We start from the raw sequence: 19,784 nt of genomic DNA on the forward strand, positions 1-19,784 counted from the left end.
TTTTTAATAAGGCTGAAGAACCGCTTTAATTCCCTGGATTCTCTAAATACAAGAGGCATGTGTAATCTTAATTAATTTCTGATGTTCTTTGTGTATTTAATCCAGATGTGTGCAGTAATCTAGCTGTTCCTCTGTGCAGGAGTTTCCTGTAATGCAATCTGATCATTGCTACTCTCAACCCTGGTGCAGGGTGATTGGTCTTCTATCCACCCCTTTCTCTAGTTTTCTGTAGGCAGCCTGTAGTGAATGGGCATGCTGAGCCCCTTTCTTTTCTCAGCTCTGCTCTCTGTACAGAATATGAACAGCACAGTGATGATATCACTGTAACTTTTAGAAGGTAATAACTGGGTTTGTAACGGCATTTGGTGCAAACAAAGTGGATTTACAGTACCTTGAAAACGTATTCATGCCCCTTGAAATTTTCCACATTTTTTCATGTTACAACCAAAAACGTAAATGTGTTTTATTGGGAATTTATGCGATAGACCAACACAAAGTGGCATAATTGTGAAGTGGAAGGAAAATGATAAATGGTTTTCAACATTTTTTACAAATAATTATGTAAAAAGTGTGGTGTGCATTTGTATGGCGCCCCCCTGAGTCAATACTTTGTAGAACCTCCTTTCACTGCAATTACAGCTGCAAGTCTTTTTGGGGATGTCTCTACCAGCTTTGCACATCTAGGAGAGTGACATTTTGCCCATTCTTCTTTTCAAAATGACTCAAGCTCTGTCAGATTGGATGGAGAGCATCTGTGAACAGCAATTTTCAAGTCTTGCCACATATTCTCAATTGCATTTAGATCTGGACTTTGATTGAGCCATTCTAACACATTAATTTGCTTTGATCTAAACCATTCCATTGTAGCTCTGGCTGTATGTTTAGGGTCGTTGTCCTGCTGGAAGGTGAACCTCTGCCCCAGTCTCAAATCTGTCACAGACTCTAACAGGTTTTCATCTAAGATTGCCCTGTATTTGGCTCCCTCCATCTTCCCATCAACTCTGACCAGCTTCCCTGTCCCTTCTGAAGAAAAGCATCCCCACCACATGATGCTGCCACCACTATGTTTCACGGTGGGGATGGTGTGCTCAGGGTGATGTGCAGTGTTAGTTTTCCAGTTTACATAGTGTTTTGCTTTTAGGCCAAAAAAGTTACATTTTGGTCTCATCTGACCAGAGTACCTTCTTCCACATGTTTGCTGTGGCTTCTCGCAAACTACAAATGGGACTTCTTATGGCATTCTTTTAACAGTGATTTTCTTCATGCCACTCTTCCATAAAGGCCAGATTTGTGGAGTGCACGACTAATAGTTGTCCTGTGAACAGATTCTCCCACCTGAGCTGTGGATTTCTGCAGCTCCTCCAGACTTACCATGGGCCTCTTGGCTGCTTCTCCGATTAATACTCTCCTTGCCCGACCTCTTAGTTTAGGTGGAAGGCCATGTCTTGGTAGGTTTGCAGTTATGCCATACTCTTTCCATTTTCGGATGATGGATTGAACAGTGCTCCGTGAGACGTTCAAAGGGACACACCAGACACCTGTCTGGTGTGTCCCTTGGCCTTCATGATGCAGTTTGTTCACTTGGAAAATTTCAAGGGGTAGGAATATTTTTTCAAGGCAATATATATCTATTGATATATATTTATTGGCTACTGAGGAATACATTTCAGGGAAAGTTTTTGTGCTCAGGATTTAGCTTTAAGTGTTTACGAATAAGCAATTTACTAAGTAAAAAAAATATCCACAACATAGGAAAACTGGAAAAAGAGAAAAATGTCTTATGAGCTAGTTCGGTAAGATCGTGCAAAAGTCATGTGCTCAGTGTAGAAATGTATAACAGCCTATCAAAATGAATGTGCTACAGGAAACGAGTATCTGACTGATGCCTTCATACATAGTTATTGCACTTGTCTAACTGTAATAAGTCAGTATTTTACTTACTCGTTCTCCTGAGATCTCTTCTTCCTGCAGAATCTCCGTTTAAGGCTGTTTCTTCTGAAAAATACGAAGACTCCCAGCGCCAGAAGTGGGACGATCAGAAAGAAGAAAACCAGTAGGCCATCCCTTAGAGATGTGTCTTTATCTGTGACCAAAACACAAAAGAAGGTACTGTTGGGGACAAGGACTCCATGGGGGTTATTTACGAAAGGCAAATCCACTTTGCACTACAAGTGCACTTGGACGTGCAGTTGCTGTGGATCTGAGGGGGACATGCAAGGAAAATAAAAAACAGCATTTTAGCTTGCACACGACTGGATGATAAAATCAGCAGAGCTTCCCCTCATTTCAGATCTTCCCCTTAGATCTACAGCGACTGCACTTCCAAGTGCACTTGTAGTGCAGAGTGGATTTGCCTTTCGTAAATCAACCCCCATATGTGGTGAGTGTTCGCCATCTATTTCCAGTGCATCACTTTTTAAAGTGCATTTCCATTTTTGCATTCAAGTTTAAGACGCCCCACTATATAACTGTTATGTGTTACCATTCACACAGCATATGGTACTTAATAAAGTTTAATCCTTCTAGTTGTTTCGGGTAGGGTTAAAGTGGTTCCAAAGATACAAGTTTCTTTTTTTAACCTTGCTGCATGCTATGTGTCGGACTCTGCCCACACTGCCGCATCATTCAGTTTCCTGTGAATTAATAAACTACAAGTACCGTCATCCACCGCAGTAGATGTACTTGTAGTTAAAATGTGGCGCAATGATCAGCAAGCCTGTAGTTCATTCACACTGCCTATAGCTCTGCAATGATAGCCGGTACGGAGGAACGGGTAACAACACTGCAGACAGTGTGTGCAGCAGCCCGACATTGCACCCACGATTTTCTGATTATGGGTGCGATGCTTTCTAGGCTCCTGTTTTAAAAAGTAATAATGATAACAAAAAATTACCCTCAAAAAAGATGTGCATTTATTATTTTTTATGGAAATTTGAACTTAGCCTTTGAGCTTTCCTATGAGATGCTCTTCAAACAGTAGAGTCAAAATGATCATACCATTATATGTAGGTCCGCTGTCGATGCTTCCACCATAGCCCTTCTTCTTGCAGTCAGGGTAGGCCCAGCCATCATTACAGTGGCAGTTCTTGTTGCTGTTACACACCTGAGAAAACAAATCATCCTTTGTATTATTCAGACTGGTTTAAGCTGGAGACTTCGCTGGACTAATTAAAACAGTTAGGGCCCGTACAGGTCCGTCTGTCAGTTTTTTTTTGCGGAACTGTACGGGCGCTCCGTGCTCCTCTATGAAGCCGCGGATGTCAGCGGTGACATGCCCGCTGACATCCGACCCGCCAAAGTGTGACAGAGGAAAAACCTACTTTTCCTTCCGGCTGGCAGATCGGATCGGGTGAACACGAACATACGGTCCGTGTTCATCCGATCCCCCATAGGGGAGAGCGGAGAAAAGACAGGGCGGTCCCTGCACAGTGTGCTGGGACCGCCCTGTCATCCGCCGGCTCAGTGGGGATCAACGGAGCGAGCCCCGCTGAGCAAGCGGAGGTGCACGGGGCGGATCATTACTGATCCGCCCAGTGTGAAAGAGCCCTTACTGGTAGTTAATAGGTGGTTCTGTGGGTGAGTGGTGGTGATTGGACCCCCCTTGGAGGTTTGGGCTGCTACCTTAATAGTACTGCAGGGCCATCGTTTCAGCAAAACAGTGCTTGAATGGGAATGGAGGATTTCCTCCCCGTGTCTAGAAAGATGCATGCTTTTATACTCTCAATCAAAGATTGTAATCTCATTATTAAGAGTTGCATCATTTGTTTGATTCAGAGCAAAGTAACTGATTAAATAGTGTTATTGATAAAAAAAAAGTTTCACCCTTTCATTTTCACTTTCATAGAAGGTCACTGCATCTGGTACACTTTCTGTGGCCATACTCTTAGTGATATGTAACCAATTTAAAATATGACCAATCAGAAACAAGGGACTTAAAATCAATAAAAAAATATTCAACAAAGCAACACATACGATACTGGCTGAAAGTACGTGTTATCAGAAACAATAATTTAATCGAAGGGGTAGGCAACCTGGGGCCCTCCAGCTGTTGCAGAACTAGATGTCCCATCATGCCTCTGGGAATAATTGTAACTGCCAGCCTTGCAATGCCTCATGGGAAATGTAGTTTCACAACAGCTGGAGGACCCCAGGTTGCCTACTCCTGATTTAATCCATCTGTGCTACAATCTGTTGGCTAACACACATGCAGATATTTGTTTGATCAATCAGAAACCATCACTAAAATTCCAACAAGGCCAATCTACTTGTCAGGGTCAATCCCCCTTTTGCAGTGCGGGGGGATCCCAACTGCAAGGGTTTCCCCTTCATCTTTAACCACTTGCCGCCCGCCAATGACAAATTGACGTCGGCAAAGTGGTTGTAGAATCCTGACTGGACATCATATGACGTCCTCAGGATTCTTAGCCGCTGCGCGCCACCGGGGGCGCGCATCTCGGCGATCATTGTTGCGGGGTGTCAGTCTGACACCCCGCAACACCGATCTCGGTAAAGAGTCTCTCACGGAGACTCTTTACCACGTGATCAGCCCTGACCAACCACGGCTGATCACGATGTAAACAGGAAGAGCCGTTGATGGCTCTTCCTCACTCGCGTCTGACAGACGCGAGTAGAGGAGAGCTGATTGGCGGCTCTCCTGACAGGGGGGGTTCGCGCTGATGGTTTATCAGCGCAGCCCCTCCTCGGATCGCCACATGGACCACCAGGGATGCCCACTAGGGAAGGGCAAAACGTAAAAAAAAGGGGCAAAAAAAAGTCCAAAAAAAAAAGTCTGGAAAAAAAAAAAAAAGATGCAAAAAAAAAAAAAAAAAAAAAAGATGCCAATCAGTGCCCACAAATGGGCACTGACTGGCAACAAGTAAATCAGTGCCGCCCCACAGTGTCCATCAGTGCCACCCCACAGTGTCCATCAGTGCCGCCCCACAGTGCCCATCTGTGCCGCCCCACAGTGCCCATCTGTGCCGCCCATGAGTGCCCATCTGTGCCGCCCATGAGTGCCCATCAGTGCCGCCCATGAGTGCCCATCAGTGCCGCCCATGAGTGCCCATCAGTGCTGCCCATGAGTGCCCATCAGTGCCGCCTATGTGTGCCGCCTATGTGTGCCAATCAGTGCCGCATACCAGCGCCGCCAATCAGTGCCACCTCATCTGTGCCCGTCAGTACTACCTCGTCGATGTCCATCAGTGCCATCTCATCTGTGCCCATCAGTGCCACCATATCAGTGCCCGTAATTGAAAGAGAAAACATACTTATTTACAAAAAAATTACAGAAAAAAATAAAAACGTAATTTTTTTCAAAATTTTCGGTCTTTTTTTAGTTGTTGCGCAAAAAAAAAAAAATCGCAGAGGTGATCAAATACCACCAAAAGAAAGCTCTATTTGTGGGTAAAAAAGGACGCCAATTTTGTTTGGGTACAGTGTAGCATGACCGCGCAATTGCCATTCAAAGTGCGACAGTGCTGAAAGCTGAAAATTGGCTTGGGCGGGAAGGTGTATACGTGCCCTGTATGGAAGTGGTTAAGCAGAACAGCTAATATTCGTACACTGCAAAGGTTTTAAGGGGAATACTGGGCAGGGCATAGTTTAGGACGCACCATCGTCCTATGTGAATACAACATACTTACCCCGTTACCCCCACATTTCCCCTGCACATCACAGTCATATCCCAGTACTGACACATCGACACACTGGAAGTTCTGGCAAATCTGAAAAAAGCGAAAAAAAAAGATAAGGCCTGGTTTACAATAGTGTGATTTCAGATGCCACTTGAGTTGCACAGAATCGCATCACATTGGAACTCACATTGTTTTCAAAGGTGCCCATTCCTATCAATGCAGCAAAGAATTGTGGAATTTTAAGAAAAGGGTCTCTGTACCACTTTGGTGGTATTCCAGGGCGATTTTGGCCCCAAATACTTCAATTGAAATTCAGGGCATTTACGCCACCTGCCGGCATCCCAACAGCTAACGTCTCACCTCTGCTGTCAAACGGGTATTCCTGGCTGACAGAGTGCAACAAAGGAGACTGTCCGTGAAAAAAAGAAAAATGCTGTAGGCGTCCACACAATCCTAGGTCCTCTAGGTCTGGGATTGATTTTAAGGGGGACCCCATGCAAAAAAAAAAGGCGTGGGATCCCCCCTAAAAATCCACACAAGACCCTTGGAGTCTGGAATGGGTTTGAAGGAGGACGCATTAACAAGGTGTGAAAACACAATCAGATTGCACTGCATAATTGCACTATGAGCCGGATCAAATTGCAGCAGAACTAGTGTGAGCCTAGCCTGAATGTACCCAGTGACTGCATATATTTGCACAATAGTATTTATAGATATACAGAGAGATCACATCAGAAAATATCCTCAGTCAGGTCGCATGTAACTGACATACTTAAAAATAAACAAGGCGTTCACAATCTACAGATTTGAAATAGAGAATTCAATAAACACATATAGGTAGATTCAGTAAGAGTTAGGCCGACTTATCAGTAGATAAGTCGACCTAACTCAGAATCTACGCCGACTTATGTTTAAGCGTATGCTCAAACAGAGATACGCTTAAACATATCTATGATAAGACGGCTTGCACCGTCCTATCTTAGGTTGCAATTTTCTGGATGGCCACTAGGTGGCGCTTCCATTGCGGTCGGCGTAGAATATTTAAATGAGTTGAAAGGCCGATTCACGAACGTACGCCCGGCCGCCGCAGTAGTTTTACGCCGTTTCCGTAAGGCATTAGCAGGCCTAAAGTTATTCCATCTATTAGGTGGAATAACAATGTTAAAGTATGGCCGTCGTTCCCGCCGCGAGATTCAAATTTTTTTACGTTGTTTGCGTAAGTCGTCCGCAAATCGGGATTTATGTAGTTTACGTCCACGTCGAAATCAATAGGCCCATACGGCGTACTTAGCCGCAATGTACGCTGGGAAATGTAGGCGCCCGGCGCATGCGCAGTAAAGAAAAAACAGTAAAAAACGTGAGGTCAAGCCTCATTACCATCAAACACGCCCCCCTTCAACACATTTGAATTCGGCGCCCTTACGCCCGCCCGCTTTAGGCTACGCCGCCGTATATTAGCAGGCAAGTACATTGAGAATCATGTACTTGCCTAGCTAACTTACGGTGGCGTAGCCTAAACAGGCTAAGCTACGCCGCCGCAAGTTTAGGCAGATGTACTTGAATCTACCTAATAGTGAGCAGATGTTGGTCCACTACTTACTTTGCCATTGTCACATTTGGTGCCCTCGTTGACCATAGCAGGATCTGGGACATCGGTGCCCAGCTGGAAATCCACTCCCCAGCATACGGTGCCCTGGATGGTAGACTTGATAACTGCTGGTTCAATACCAAAGACAGGCATGGTGTCCACATTCTCACACTGCAGCTTCCCACACATAGCATTCCTATAGTACAGGTTAGTACAAAGAGTAAATACATATAGTAAGGATCTGGGAAATACAGGCAGCACCCTTAGTTACAGAAATGTATTGAAATCAATGTGTTAAAGTAGAACTAAGGGCAAAATGTCAGATATACTGCAATTTATCAAAACAGTGACAGCAGTTTTCGTTTTTTCTGAGTGCTCTCCTTAACATAGTTGTATTACCTGTCCAGTAGATTGGTTATGTTTCCACTTCCGTTAACAGGTCAAGTTGACCAGCAAAAGTTTCATTAACAGGGTTTGTAAGAAACCATAAAACACTTTCAGGGGTGCTTAGAAAATTCAGCCCTGTAGATCTGTTCTTGGCTCGCTTGATGCCTTCAGTATCTGTGGTCTGATACTGTGCTACCAGCAAGTAAGATCATTGGGCTAGATTCAGGTAGCTCAGCGCATCTTTTGGCCGGCGTAGCGCATCTCATATGCGCTACGCCAACGTAAATCAGGGAGCCCAGGACAGTATTCTGAAAGATCTTGCGCCGTACGTTAAATGTGCTGGCGTAAGCCCGCCTAATTCAAATGTGGAAGGTGTATACAAATTAGCCGTGACCCCATGTAAATGACTTCCCGAACGAACGGCGCATGCTCAGAATCACGTCGCAAATACTCCCTAAGAAACGTCGGCTCAATGCTTTCGACGTGAACGTAACCTACGCACAGCCCCATTCACGTACCACTTACGTAAACGACGTAAAATTCGACGGCTGTTCCGACGTCCATACCTTAACATTGGCTGTGTCTCAAATAGCAGGGATAACTTTACGCCGGACGTAAGCCTTACGTAAACGGCATAAATACGCTTGTGAATCAGCGTATCTAGCTCATTTACAAATTCTATGCGTAAATCTACAGAGGCGCCCCTAGCGGCCAGTGTAAATATGCACCCTAGATACGACGGCGTACTAAGACTTACGTCGGTCGGATGAAGCACGATTTCAGGCGTATCTAGTTCCCTGAATAGCGCGCATAGATACGACGGCGCATCTTTCAACTTACGCGGCGTATCAATAGATACGCCGACGTAAAGGGTACGTGAATCTAGCCTTAAGTCTCCTAACCTTCCACAGCTTGACGCCACTTACCCGTGGTGCGTGAGCTATGTTCTATGGAAAGTTGGCCACAGATTCCCCCATCCACAGAAGGGAGGCGAGTGGAGGAATCTTCCCTGCTCCAGCTGCTGATCGAACGAAAATTTTCCAACAACCCAATTTCACAAAAGTCAAATGTTGAATTGACTTCTGTGGAGCCGGAATGGCAATAGATAAATCAAAATTTGGCCAGTCCCTGCTGAATTTCAATCCATCTATGGCCAGCTTAAAGTGGAACTTCACTCTCTCAACATTGACTATTTTTATTCCAGCAATAGTAAACAAATAGGAAAGTATATATTTACTTGTTTTAAACTTTTTTTAATTTTTTTTTACATTTCTTCAAATTACTTCCTGGTTTCTTGCCTAGGCAATTGATGTCATACATCCCAGGATCGAGGAGGAGTTTTCTCAGCTAAGCACACCCTGCTGCCTGCATGCTTGAGCGAAGGGTAGATGGATTCCAGGAAGAAAATGCTATATCAATCATCTGCCCTTACTCAAGATGGCCACAGCAATAAATGGCAGGGGGCTGTTTTTCAAAGTGATTTCTCAACAAAATAAAGCATGGACACATGGATGGATCGGGGAGTTTGCTTTTAATATTAAAAATGAATTAACCACTAGCTGACCAGCTCATGCAGATATACTTGTGGCAGGTCAGCTCTACTGTGTAAATCCACGTACCTGTACGTCGGTCCGTGCAAGGAGGATGGCGGCCGCAATTGCGGTGAGGAGTGGCAGAATGGGAAACTACCTATGTAAACATTGAGATTCCCCACTCTGCCTAGTGACATGACATATCTACTGTTCCCAGTGATCGGGAACAGTGATCTCTGTCATGTTCCAGTAAGCCCATCCCCCCTACAGTTAGAACACACATAGGGAACACAACACCTTCATCGTACCTAGTGTTAACCCCTTCCCTGCCAGTGTCATTTTTTACATTGATCAGTGCATTTTTATAGCCAATAATTAAATGTCACTGGTCCCCAAAAAGTGTCATTTGGGGTCAGATTTGTCCGCCACAATGTCGCAGTCCGGCTAAAAATCACAGATCACCATTACCAGTAAAAAAGTAAATAAAAGTCCCTGAATCTATCACGTAGTTTGTAGACGCCTATTGCAATCTTTTCTTACCAAAAACATGTAGAAGAAAATATATCGGCCTAAAATTTGTTCTTTTTTATATATTTTCTTGGATATGTATTTTAGCAGAACGTTTTTTTTTTTTTTTTTTATTGTTGGTCTTTTTTTGTTTATAGTGCAACAAATTGAAACCGCAGAGGTGATCAAATACCACCAAAAGAAAGCTCTATTTGTGGGTAAAAAAGGACATCAATTTTGTTTTGGTTCAGCGTTACATAACCGCGCAATTGTCAGTTAAAAAAATGGCCTGGTCATTAAGGGGGCAAATCCTCCCAGGGCTGAAGTGGCTAAATAGTGTTTTGGTAAAAAAAAAAAAAACACATCTACGGGGGAAACATTAGCGAACTGTATTAAGGAGGCTAATGAGGGGGTTCTAGGGGTATTATTATGTAAAGCTGAACTTGCATACAATGCCTGGATTTCTCACTGGATCTGCAAAACTGTAACAAGAGGTTAGGTACTCTGTAAAGTTTTATTTTCATTATTGTTGTCCCAATTCTGTTTTGGGAGATTTCCCCTCATTTCCTGTGTAATCACCTTAACAGGAAGCAGGGGGGAAATCTCCCCAACAGTGGCATAGACAGCATAAGGCGCCTTTCACATGGACGGCTGTTTTGCCGCAGTTAAAAGCATGTAAATGTTCTGTGAAATTCAAGGCTCCAGGCACTGCGATTAGCTGCATTTGTACATTGCGATTACGTGCGACCACGTTTAGCTGTGGTAGTTTTTCCATAGCAACCCTTTTTTTTTATGATGCGCTTCCTGTCCTTTTTTTTCCTCACGCTGCTATCCGCAGTTGACACAAAAGACTGCGATAACCTGCGGTTATGTGCATTTAGCTGCGCTAAATCGCTCCCGGAGACATTCAATTCTATTTTTTTCTATTTGCACCAAACCGCCTTGTAACAAAATCGCAGCTAAACGTTGTGTGTAAATGGGGCCATAGGAAAGCATTGTGTGCTTTTAACTGCGGTAGAAAACTAAAAAATCCGCAGCTAAAAGCACCATTCTATCCGTCCGTGTGAAAGGGGCCTAAATCCTGAAAATCCCAGTTCGATCTAAAACCTAAACAGAATGGCTACTGTTCCAATTAAATCCTGCCACTAACTGAACAACAAATGCTGAAATTACTCCAGAAAATTTTGTATTTATCGGCGTATAACGCACACTTTTTTCCCCTTAAAATCAGGGGAAAATCGTGGGTGCGCGTTATACGCCGATCCTGTCTTTGTCGGCTGTCTCAGAGCGCCGCCGATAAAGACCGACCTGAGCCGAGTGTACTGGGCACTCGGCTAGGCTCGGCCACGCCGGCAGCCACGCGAGAGGAGCCGAACACACCGGAAATCCAGCTCTGCACAGCTCGACCGAGGCGCCAGATGGACGCCGGACAAGGCCGCCTATGGATGCCGGGCAAGACAACAGACGGACACCGACCATGCTGGACGAACCCCGCGCAAGGCCGCAGACGGACGCTGATGGACGCCGGGCAAGACATCCAAAATGCAAGTTTTTTTCCTTAAACTTCCCTTCTAAACTTGGGATGCGCGTTATACGCCGGCGCGCGCTATACCCCGATAAATACGGTATATGCTCAGTGCTACAGCCCACAACCTGCTGCTATTTACATGCTACGTTACGGGCTTTGAAGAAATACATTTCAGTTCCCAATAGTAAGCTATGAATAAGCACTAAAGTTTGGTGTGAAACGTGTCAGCTTTTTACCCCGTCTGCTGTGGCATGTTTTGTGTGTTTTTTTATTTTAAAATAAAAGCAATTTATTTTTGGAGTGCGGCTGTCCAGAAAGTTTTTCCTTCATTTTGCATCCCAATATGATTACTTGCCTGGCATCACATGATTTGTACACATTGCCATGTAAACCACAGTTCCCAAATCGGTCCCCTTTGGAGTTTACTTCTCGGAAACAAACGGGAGCAGCTGCCTTTGCCTCTACAAAAAAAAAAAAGAAGATGAAATAAATAAGCCTTTACCAACTCAGTGAAAACCCAAACATGTCCTATCGACAAACAAAAAATATAGGTAGTAGTGTATTACATGCGCACATACCCAGGGAAAGTAAATATGCTCACTTGCAGTAAGACCCCCAATTTACAAGGGTTAAATGTTCATTTACAACTAGGAATAAATAACTTTTACTTAGCCGCTCCTCTGTAAGACCGGTTCCCACAGCCTCTTCTCCCTCATGTCCCTGCAGCTGCAGGACCTCTAACCTTATCAAGATCAATGCAGGATCCATAGCCCTGCACTGGATGTGAAGATACTAACGAAAAGTCCTCCCCTGTAGTGCAGGGGAGAAGAGGAGAATGCCAGCTGCTGCAGGAATAGAGGATCAGATAGATAAAACTGCTTTCCCCAAGACCTAAACAAGCATTTAACCTTTGCAGTGCGGGGACAAATTTGTTTTGGAGTTGAACTTAAATAAATGTGGTCAGATGCTGCAATCTGCATTCTTTCTTAATAAAACTTTACTGAGCAATGCCCATGTACACAAAACCTAAAAAACACAAAAATAGTGCACAAACTCGTGTATAAAAAAAGGTGTGACTATAAATATACAGTATGTCACAAAAGTGAGTACACCCCTCATATTTTTGTAAATATTTTATTATATCTTTTCATGTGACAACACTGAAGTAATTACACTTTGCTACAATGTAAAGTAGTGAGTGTACAGCTTATATAACAGTGTAAATGTGCTGTCTCCTCAAAATAACTTGATGGTCTAGGCTATAAGAAGATTGCCAAGACCCTGAAACGGAGCTGCAGCATGGTGGCCAAGACCATACGGCGGTTTAACAGGACAGGTTCAACACAGAATAGACCTCGCCATGGTCGACCAAAGAAGGTGATTGCACATGCTCAACATCATATCCAGGAGGTTGCCTTTGGGAAATAGACATATGAGTGCTGTTAGCATTGCTACAGAGGTTGAAGGGGGGGGGGGGGGGGGGGGGGGGCGGGGGTCAGCCTGCCAGTGCTCAGACCATACGCCGCACACTGCATCAATGGTCTGCATGGCTGTCATCCCAGAAGGAAGCCTCCTCTAAAGATGATGCACAAGAAAGCCCGCAAACAGTTTGGGGAAAATAAGCAGACTAAGGACATGGATTACTGGAACCATGTCCCGTGGTCTGATGAGACCAAGATAAACGTATTTGGTTCAGATAGTGTCAAGCGTGTGGCGGCAACCAGGTGAGGAGTACAAAGACAAGTATTTGCCTACAGCCAAGCATGGTGGTGGGAGTGTCATGGTCTGGGGCTGCATGAGTGCTGCCAACACTGGGGAGCTACAGTTCATTGAGGGAACCATGAATGCAAACATGTACTGTGAGATAATGAAGCAGAGCATGATCCCCTTCATTACTTAAATTTACACTGTTATACAAGCCGTACACACACTACTTTACATTGTAGAAAAGTGTTGTCACGTGAAAAGATATAATATTATATTTACAAACATTTGAGGGGTGTACTTACTTTTGTAGGATACTGTATATGTGCATACTGTATGTATATATATATATATATATATATATATATATATATATAAAAACGTTGCACACATTAATCATAAAAATATACAGTTACATACCACAGTACATAGTACAACCCAAAAAGGTATTAAATATGTGATCAAATCTACATACTTCCTGAAAATGTCCCATTGCAGACAAAACACGTAGGGGTGGGGCTTGCGACCAGTGACTCTATTGCTACCCACCGGTGTACAGCAACATGGTGTTTGGTGTTCTTTACCTTTGTCATTTGTGTGTACCTTTTTTATTTAACAAAAGCAGAATTTTAGCGCTATTACCCTATGTTGGTTTGTCTTTCTTCCATTTACTTTTGAGGTAAGCTGTGCGGTTTAGGAGGCTGGTTGGATTACAGAAAGAGAAAACACACGGAAACATACAGTGTGTATGCTGGGGTTTGACACTTTTCACAAGCACATTAGATCTCTTTACAATACAAAGATCATATATTTCCAGTGAGAAGCTGGCACGGTTAGTGGTCTGTGAAGTTGGGAACACCAAATGTTTCTTAACACACAATTGTTCATTGTAATTTGTTTTATGCTTTATTAGCCTTGTGGGCTTTTTATGAGAACATTGGGAATGGACTTAATTATTTTCACATATTGCTTCACAGATTTCTCTTTGTTAAAGCGGAGTTCCACCCTAAAATGGTGTCACATTTGGCACCTTTCAGGGGGAAGGGGGGAGCAGATACCTGTCTAATACAGGTATTTGCTCCCACTTTGGGGCATAGATAGCCGCAGTATCCACAGATATCTATGCCATATCCGGCCCCTCCTCCGTACCTCCCGCTGTCTTCTGGTCTCAGGAGACAGCAGTGACCGCGCGACTCGCGCATGCGCAGTAGGGAACCAGGACATGAAGCCGCAAGGCTTGACTTCCAGATTCCTTACTGAAGATGGCGGCGGCAGCAGCACCTGAGGAACATATTGACATTCGGGTGCCGACATCACGGGCGCCCAGGACAGGTTAATTTCCATATTTTAAAAGTCAGCAGCTGCAGTATTTGTAGCTGCCGACTTCTAAAAAAATATATTTTTTTGAGGAACTCCGCTTTTATACCTTTTGGATTACTATTTGATTGTACTGTGGTATTTAGGTGTATATTTTTATGATTAATCTATGCGCAGATTATATATGTATATAAATAAACATTTGAAAAAAAAAAACTATTTCACAAGGGTTTGCGCACAATTTGTTGTGTTTCTGGTTGCATTTCTTGTGTCCCGATTTTTATGGTGCAGCAATTTTGCACCATACACCAAGCACATTTGAATTTTTGTTTTAAAACCTCACATTCACTGGCACAGTTTGGGTTCACAACAGTTCCATACCTACACTATCCTAAAGTGTGCATACAGACTGAACACAAACAAGACATAGTACTGTATTGGGACCTCATTTCTGGCAAGTAGGTTATCTTACTCGGTCCAAAAATTCCTTGGCACTGGCCATCGTAGTATTGGCAGATGCCATTGTAGCAGTAGGCTTGGCTGTTCTGGCACAAGTTCCCATTCTGAATGAATACGTCAGCCTGGCAGAACGGAGAAGAGCCATTGCAGTATTCCGGAAGATCGCATTCATTGGCAACGGCACGACACACGGTACCACCGGGGGCAAACTGCACAGCGACACATAAAAACAGTGATCAGTTCAGACAAAGTATAATAAAAAAGTATGATTGTAAAAGATAGAACGGACAGGAGAGTAGTGTAGCCAACATACACATCAATGTTTCTTTAGTCAAAAGCTGGGTATAAATGGATCGAAAGTCCCTGCTAAACCATCCAAATTTCCATCTATCTATGGCCATTCCTGCTCAGATGATCGACTTCACTCAAATGGGACTGTTAGAAAACTGTCGGCTGCAGTGCGGATCAATGTATTCTGACAGTGGAGGAGTCCTGCTGTCAGAATACAATGGCACAGTGGGAAGGAATCCTCCATCCTTTTGTGGATGGGGGGAATCTGTTTGTTTTTTCTGAACATAAGCTATTATGTTTTGGTTGTTTTTAATTTTGCTAATCTTCCTCCATGGTAATAAAATAAATAATTTCTAGGCAAAAAAAAAAAGCAGCATTACACGTGTTCCCAAAATATCCACAAAATGTTTACTTAAAGCGGGAGTTCACCCATAAAAAAAAATGTAACCTTAGATTCATGCTCATTTTGTCTAGGGGAATCGGCTAGTTCCGAGCAGTACTTACCGTTGTAGAGAGCGATCTTCTCCGCCGCTTCCGGGTATGGTCTTCGGGGCTGGGCGTTCCTATTTTGATTGACAGTCTTCCGACAGGCTTCCGACGGTCACATCCATCGCGTCACGAGTAGCCGAAAGAAGCCGAACGTCGGTGCGGCTCTATACTGCGCCTGCGCACTGATGTTCGGCTACTTTCGGAAAATCGTGACACGATGGATGCGACCGTCGGAAGCCTGTCAATCAAAATAGGAATGCCCAGTCCCGCAGCCCATACCCGGAAGCGGCGGAGAAGATCGCTCTCTACAACGGTAAGTACAGCTTCGATTTTAAAACAACTAGCCGATTCCCCTAGACAAAATGAGCAGGAATCTAAGGTTAAAAAATGTTATTTCCAGGTGAACCTCCAGTTTAATATTGAGGTAAATATGAATGATTCATATTTACCAATTACAACCAGCAGATGGCGAGTTTAAATCCGGAATAACAGCGTTCAGAGCTGAGAAGATCAGATTATACAGAATGCTGATCCCCCATTCTCCTAGCTGAGCTAAACTAAACTCATCCTACTCAGCTCAACACGGGTTTGTCTATATGCAGTGCTAGGATTTCTTATGAGAAAGGTCTGCATACTCTGTAAACTATTAATACACCCTATAAGAAATGTTTATTTGTAAACTCAATATTTTACAGGAAGAATAAAAAAAATGCACCTAAATGACTATGCCTCCCCTTGTACAGACAGTGCTTTGCCCATTTAATTCCCCCTCGCATACAGCATATCTTTTATTTCCTCACCCACTATTGTGTTTGATGGATCAAAGAAAGCGCCCAGCATTTTCCATGTGACAGTATTGGGCCATTTACCAGACAGCAGTGGTGTCACAAGCAGAGTCCCCTAGCTCTGTTTAGGTTACCACTTAGCAGCTCAAGTAGCTTACTGTCAACTAAAAGGAGCACATAGACACAATCTTTCATAAGCTTTACATACACACACAAGCATGATACTATACAACACACACATATAAGATACTTCTAAGGCACTAACCCGGCAGTTTTGGCAGCAGGATCCGTAGGCGCACTGAGCTCCTGAGCGCAGCTTGCAGGTCCCAGGCTGGCAGCATGGATCCTTCTCACATTCCTGCCAGAGTATTTATAACAACAGTTATATTGATAATTGTAATATTTGGGTCATGTATCATTTATATGAAGGATTCCATGCTTATATGCCGTCTGACCTTTTCATTCCCACAGTCGCACTCCTCGCCCGGGTCCACCAGCTTGTTCCCACAGGAGGGAGCGCTGTACGACTCGTCTGGGCTGGGCACATTCAAGAGGCATCCTCCACCTTTGTTCAGTGTCAGCTTCTCAAAATCATCTTCACTGCAACTGCTGAAATTCTTAGAGCCTCTACAGAACCAGAAATATACAAAAATTGTAATAAAAAATGTTGCCACGATTTTGTACAGGTAAAAAGGTAACCAATATAAAAAGCAGAACACATCTCTAATCTATTTTTTTGAGCTTCAGGCGTTTTGCTTCAGATGACCAAACTCTCAGATGTAAACAGGGGTCATTGAAATTAATGTGATTTGTCTTGTTGGGCCTAGGTGTGAACAGAGCCTAAAGAACAAGTTCACCTTTTGAAAAAATCTCAGGCTCCTGCAATGAGCAGATCATGGGTGCAATCTCAGGCTCGTACAATCAGCAGATCATGGGTGTAATCTCAGGCTCCTGCAATCAGCAGATCATAGGTGCAATCTCAGGCTCCTGCAATCAGCAGATCATAGGTGAAATCTCAGGCTCTTGCAATCAGCAGATCATGGGTGCAATCTCAGGCTCGTACAATCAGCAGATCATGGGTGCAATCTCAGGCTCATACAATCAGCAGATCATCGGTGCATTCTCAGGCTCGTACAATCAGCAGATCATGGGTGTAATCTCAGGCTCCTGCAATCAGCAGATCATAGGTGCAAACTCAGGCTCCTACAATCAGCAGATCATGAGTGAAATCTCAGGCTCCTGCAATCAGCAGATCATGAGTGAAATCTCAGGCTCCTGCAATCAGCAGATCATGAGTGAAATCTCAGGCTCCTGCAATCAGCAGATCATGAGTGAAATCTCAGGCTCCTGCAATCAGCAGATCATAGGTGCAAACTCAGGCTCCTACAATCAGCAGATCATGAGTGAAATCTCAGGCTCCTGCAATCAGCAGATCATGGGTGCAATCTCAGGCTCGTACAATCAGCAGATCATGGGTGTAATCTCAGGCTCCTGCAATCAGCAGATCATAGGTGCAATCTCAGGCTCCTGCAATCAGCAGATCATAGGTGAAATCTCAGGCTCTTGCAATCAGCAGATCATGGGTGCAATCTCAGGCTCGTACAATCAGCAGATCATGGGTGCAATCTCAGGCTCATACAATCAGCAGATCATCGGTGCATTTTCAGGCTCGTACAATCAGCAGATCATGGGTGTAATCTCAGGCTCCTGCAATCAGCAGATCATAGGTGCAAACTCAGGCTCCTACAATCAGCAGATCATGAGTGAAATCTCAGGCTCCTGCAATCAGCAGATCATGAGTGAAATCTCAGGCTCCTGCAATCAGCAGATCATAGGTGCAAACTCAGGCTCCTACAATCAGCAGATCATGAGTGAAATCTCAGGCTCCTGCAATCAGCAGATCATGAGTGAAATCTCAGGCTCCTGCAATCAGCAGATCATGAGTGAAATCTCAGGCTCCCGCAATCAGCAGATCATAGGTGCAAACTCAGGCTCCTACAATCAGCAGATCATGAGTGAAATCTCAGGCTCCTGCAATCAGCAGATCATGGGTGCAATCTCAGGCTCCTGCAATCAGCAGATCATGGGTGCAATCTCAGGCTCCTGCAATCAGCAGATCATAGGTGCAAACTCAGGCTCCTACAATCAGCAGATCATGAGTGAAATCTCAGGCTCCTGCAATCAGCAGATCATGGGTGCAATCTCAGGCTCCTACAATCAGCAGATCATAGGTGCAATCTCAGGCTCCTGACGACTCTCAGGATAGCTGTATGCCCGTACCTTGTACAGGCAGGCAGTTACCCTGAGAACAGGAAGATTGATGGACTACAATAGAGTTCACCAGCGCCCTCATAGCTTGAAGATTACAAGTCGTCTGCTGCAATGGCTGGCGGTACCTATAAGCATTCATTCACAGGAAACTGTGAATAATTGAATCGGCTGTGTGGGTGAAGCCCCCCACTGCTACCCTGTTTTTAAATTGTGACAGCAGGTGGTGGGAGGAGAAGAGCCCCTTCCCACTGTCACAAGGAGAGGGGAATCCAGGGGGGGAGAAGATGCTGGAACATGTTACACGTGATGTGTCCCAGGAAGTTGCAGGCGGGGGGCGTACTTCCATAATTTTCACCTGGGAGCGGGTAGCGGGTAGGAGGCTGCAGGACCAGGGCTCAAGTCCTGCGGGAACGCATGGGAACAGAGTTCCTGCACTTTTTTTACAGCAGGAACGCAGTTCCCTTTGCAGGATTAGAGCAGCCGAGCCACCCGAGCCAATCCTTCACTGAGCGACGATGCCTCACTGTCAGGGGCAGGCAAACCTTAGTAATCTTTTATGTTACTGGCAGCTTTCTGTATATGGTTCATCGGGTAGTGTGCGGGTATTCCGTCACTTCCTCGATGCCGCAATGTCTCCTGGGAGCTTTTGTCATTGTTCCCAGGAGACATTGCGGAGGTCTGCCACGAGTTATCGCGGGATTTAGAAAGAACTAGCTTAAAAAAAAAAACATGCGGTTTAGTAATTATGCTTATGAGCATATCATTTTTTTTTTTTTGGTGGGGGAGTGGATCTTGGGTGGGAGTTCCCACACTTTTTCCCCAGGACTTGACCCCTGTGCAGGACCATTCACAGAGCATCAATCAAGCTGCACATGCGCAGTAGGGACCCAGCTGTGGTCCCTCAGGAAGTCACAGCCGACTCCCGTATTTAAGATTGCAGCATCGGAGATCTGCTGTAAGAAGAACCAGCTGCAGGGATTCCAGGCACTCGTAAGTACCTGATATTTTAAAGTCATTAGCTACAGTTTTTTACTGAAAAAACAAAACAAAAAAAAAACATAACATGCTGAGAGAGGAGAAAAATGACCTCATCAAACTTCTGCTGCTCTTTCACCAGCCAGACACAGGTTGAGGATGGGGAAGTAGCCCAACTATATAACTATATTGCTTAATTGCAGTAAAGACAAGTGAGATCACCAGCCTTAGGTGTACTCTTAGTCGTTTGCCTGGAGTTTAGTCCTAAGAGTCATTTTATTTGTAGCAGAGAGCGAAGCTCCGTTAGGATACCGTGAC

The 19,784-nt window shown here is 44.4% G+C and overlaps 1 protein-coding gene across 1 annotated transcript in view; it reads right to left on the reverse strand.

Moving 5' to 3' along the window:
• The window catches only part of ADAM9 (ADAM metallopeptidase domain 9), a 159,569-nt gene that overhangs the window by 14,668 nt on the left and 125,117 nt on the right, over positions 1-19,784 (reverse strand). The window contains exons 12-19 of the mRNA XM_040346239.1: positions 16,676-16,847; positions 16,486-16,578; positions 14,669-14,864; positions 11,531-11,636; positions 7,234-7,417; positions 5,643-5,723; positions 2,998-3,103; positions 1,942-2,083 (exon numbers count right to left, since the gene is read on the reverse strand). Coding sequence (XP_040202173.1) covers positions 1,942-2,083; positions 2,998-3,103; positions 5,643-5,723; positions 7,234-7,417; positions 11,531-11,636; positions 14,669-14,864; positions 16,486-16,578; positions 16,676-16,847 — 1,080 coding nt within the window. The remainder of the gene's footprint in view (positions 1-1,941; positions 2,084-2,997; positions 3,104-5,642; positions 5,724-7,233; positions 7,418-11,530; positions 11,637-14,668; positions 14,865-16,485; positions 16,579-16,675; positions 16,848-19,784) is intronic.

Source organism: Rana temporaria, chromosome 3, assembly GCF_905171775.1.
Source record: "Rana temporaria chromosome 3, aRanTem1.1, whole genome shotgun sequence".
Taxonomy (NCBI): domain Eukaryota; kingdom Metazoa; phylum Chordata; class Amphibia; order Anura; family Ranidae; genus Rana; species Rana temporaria.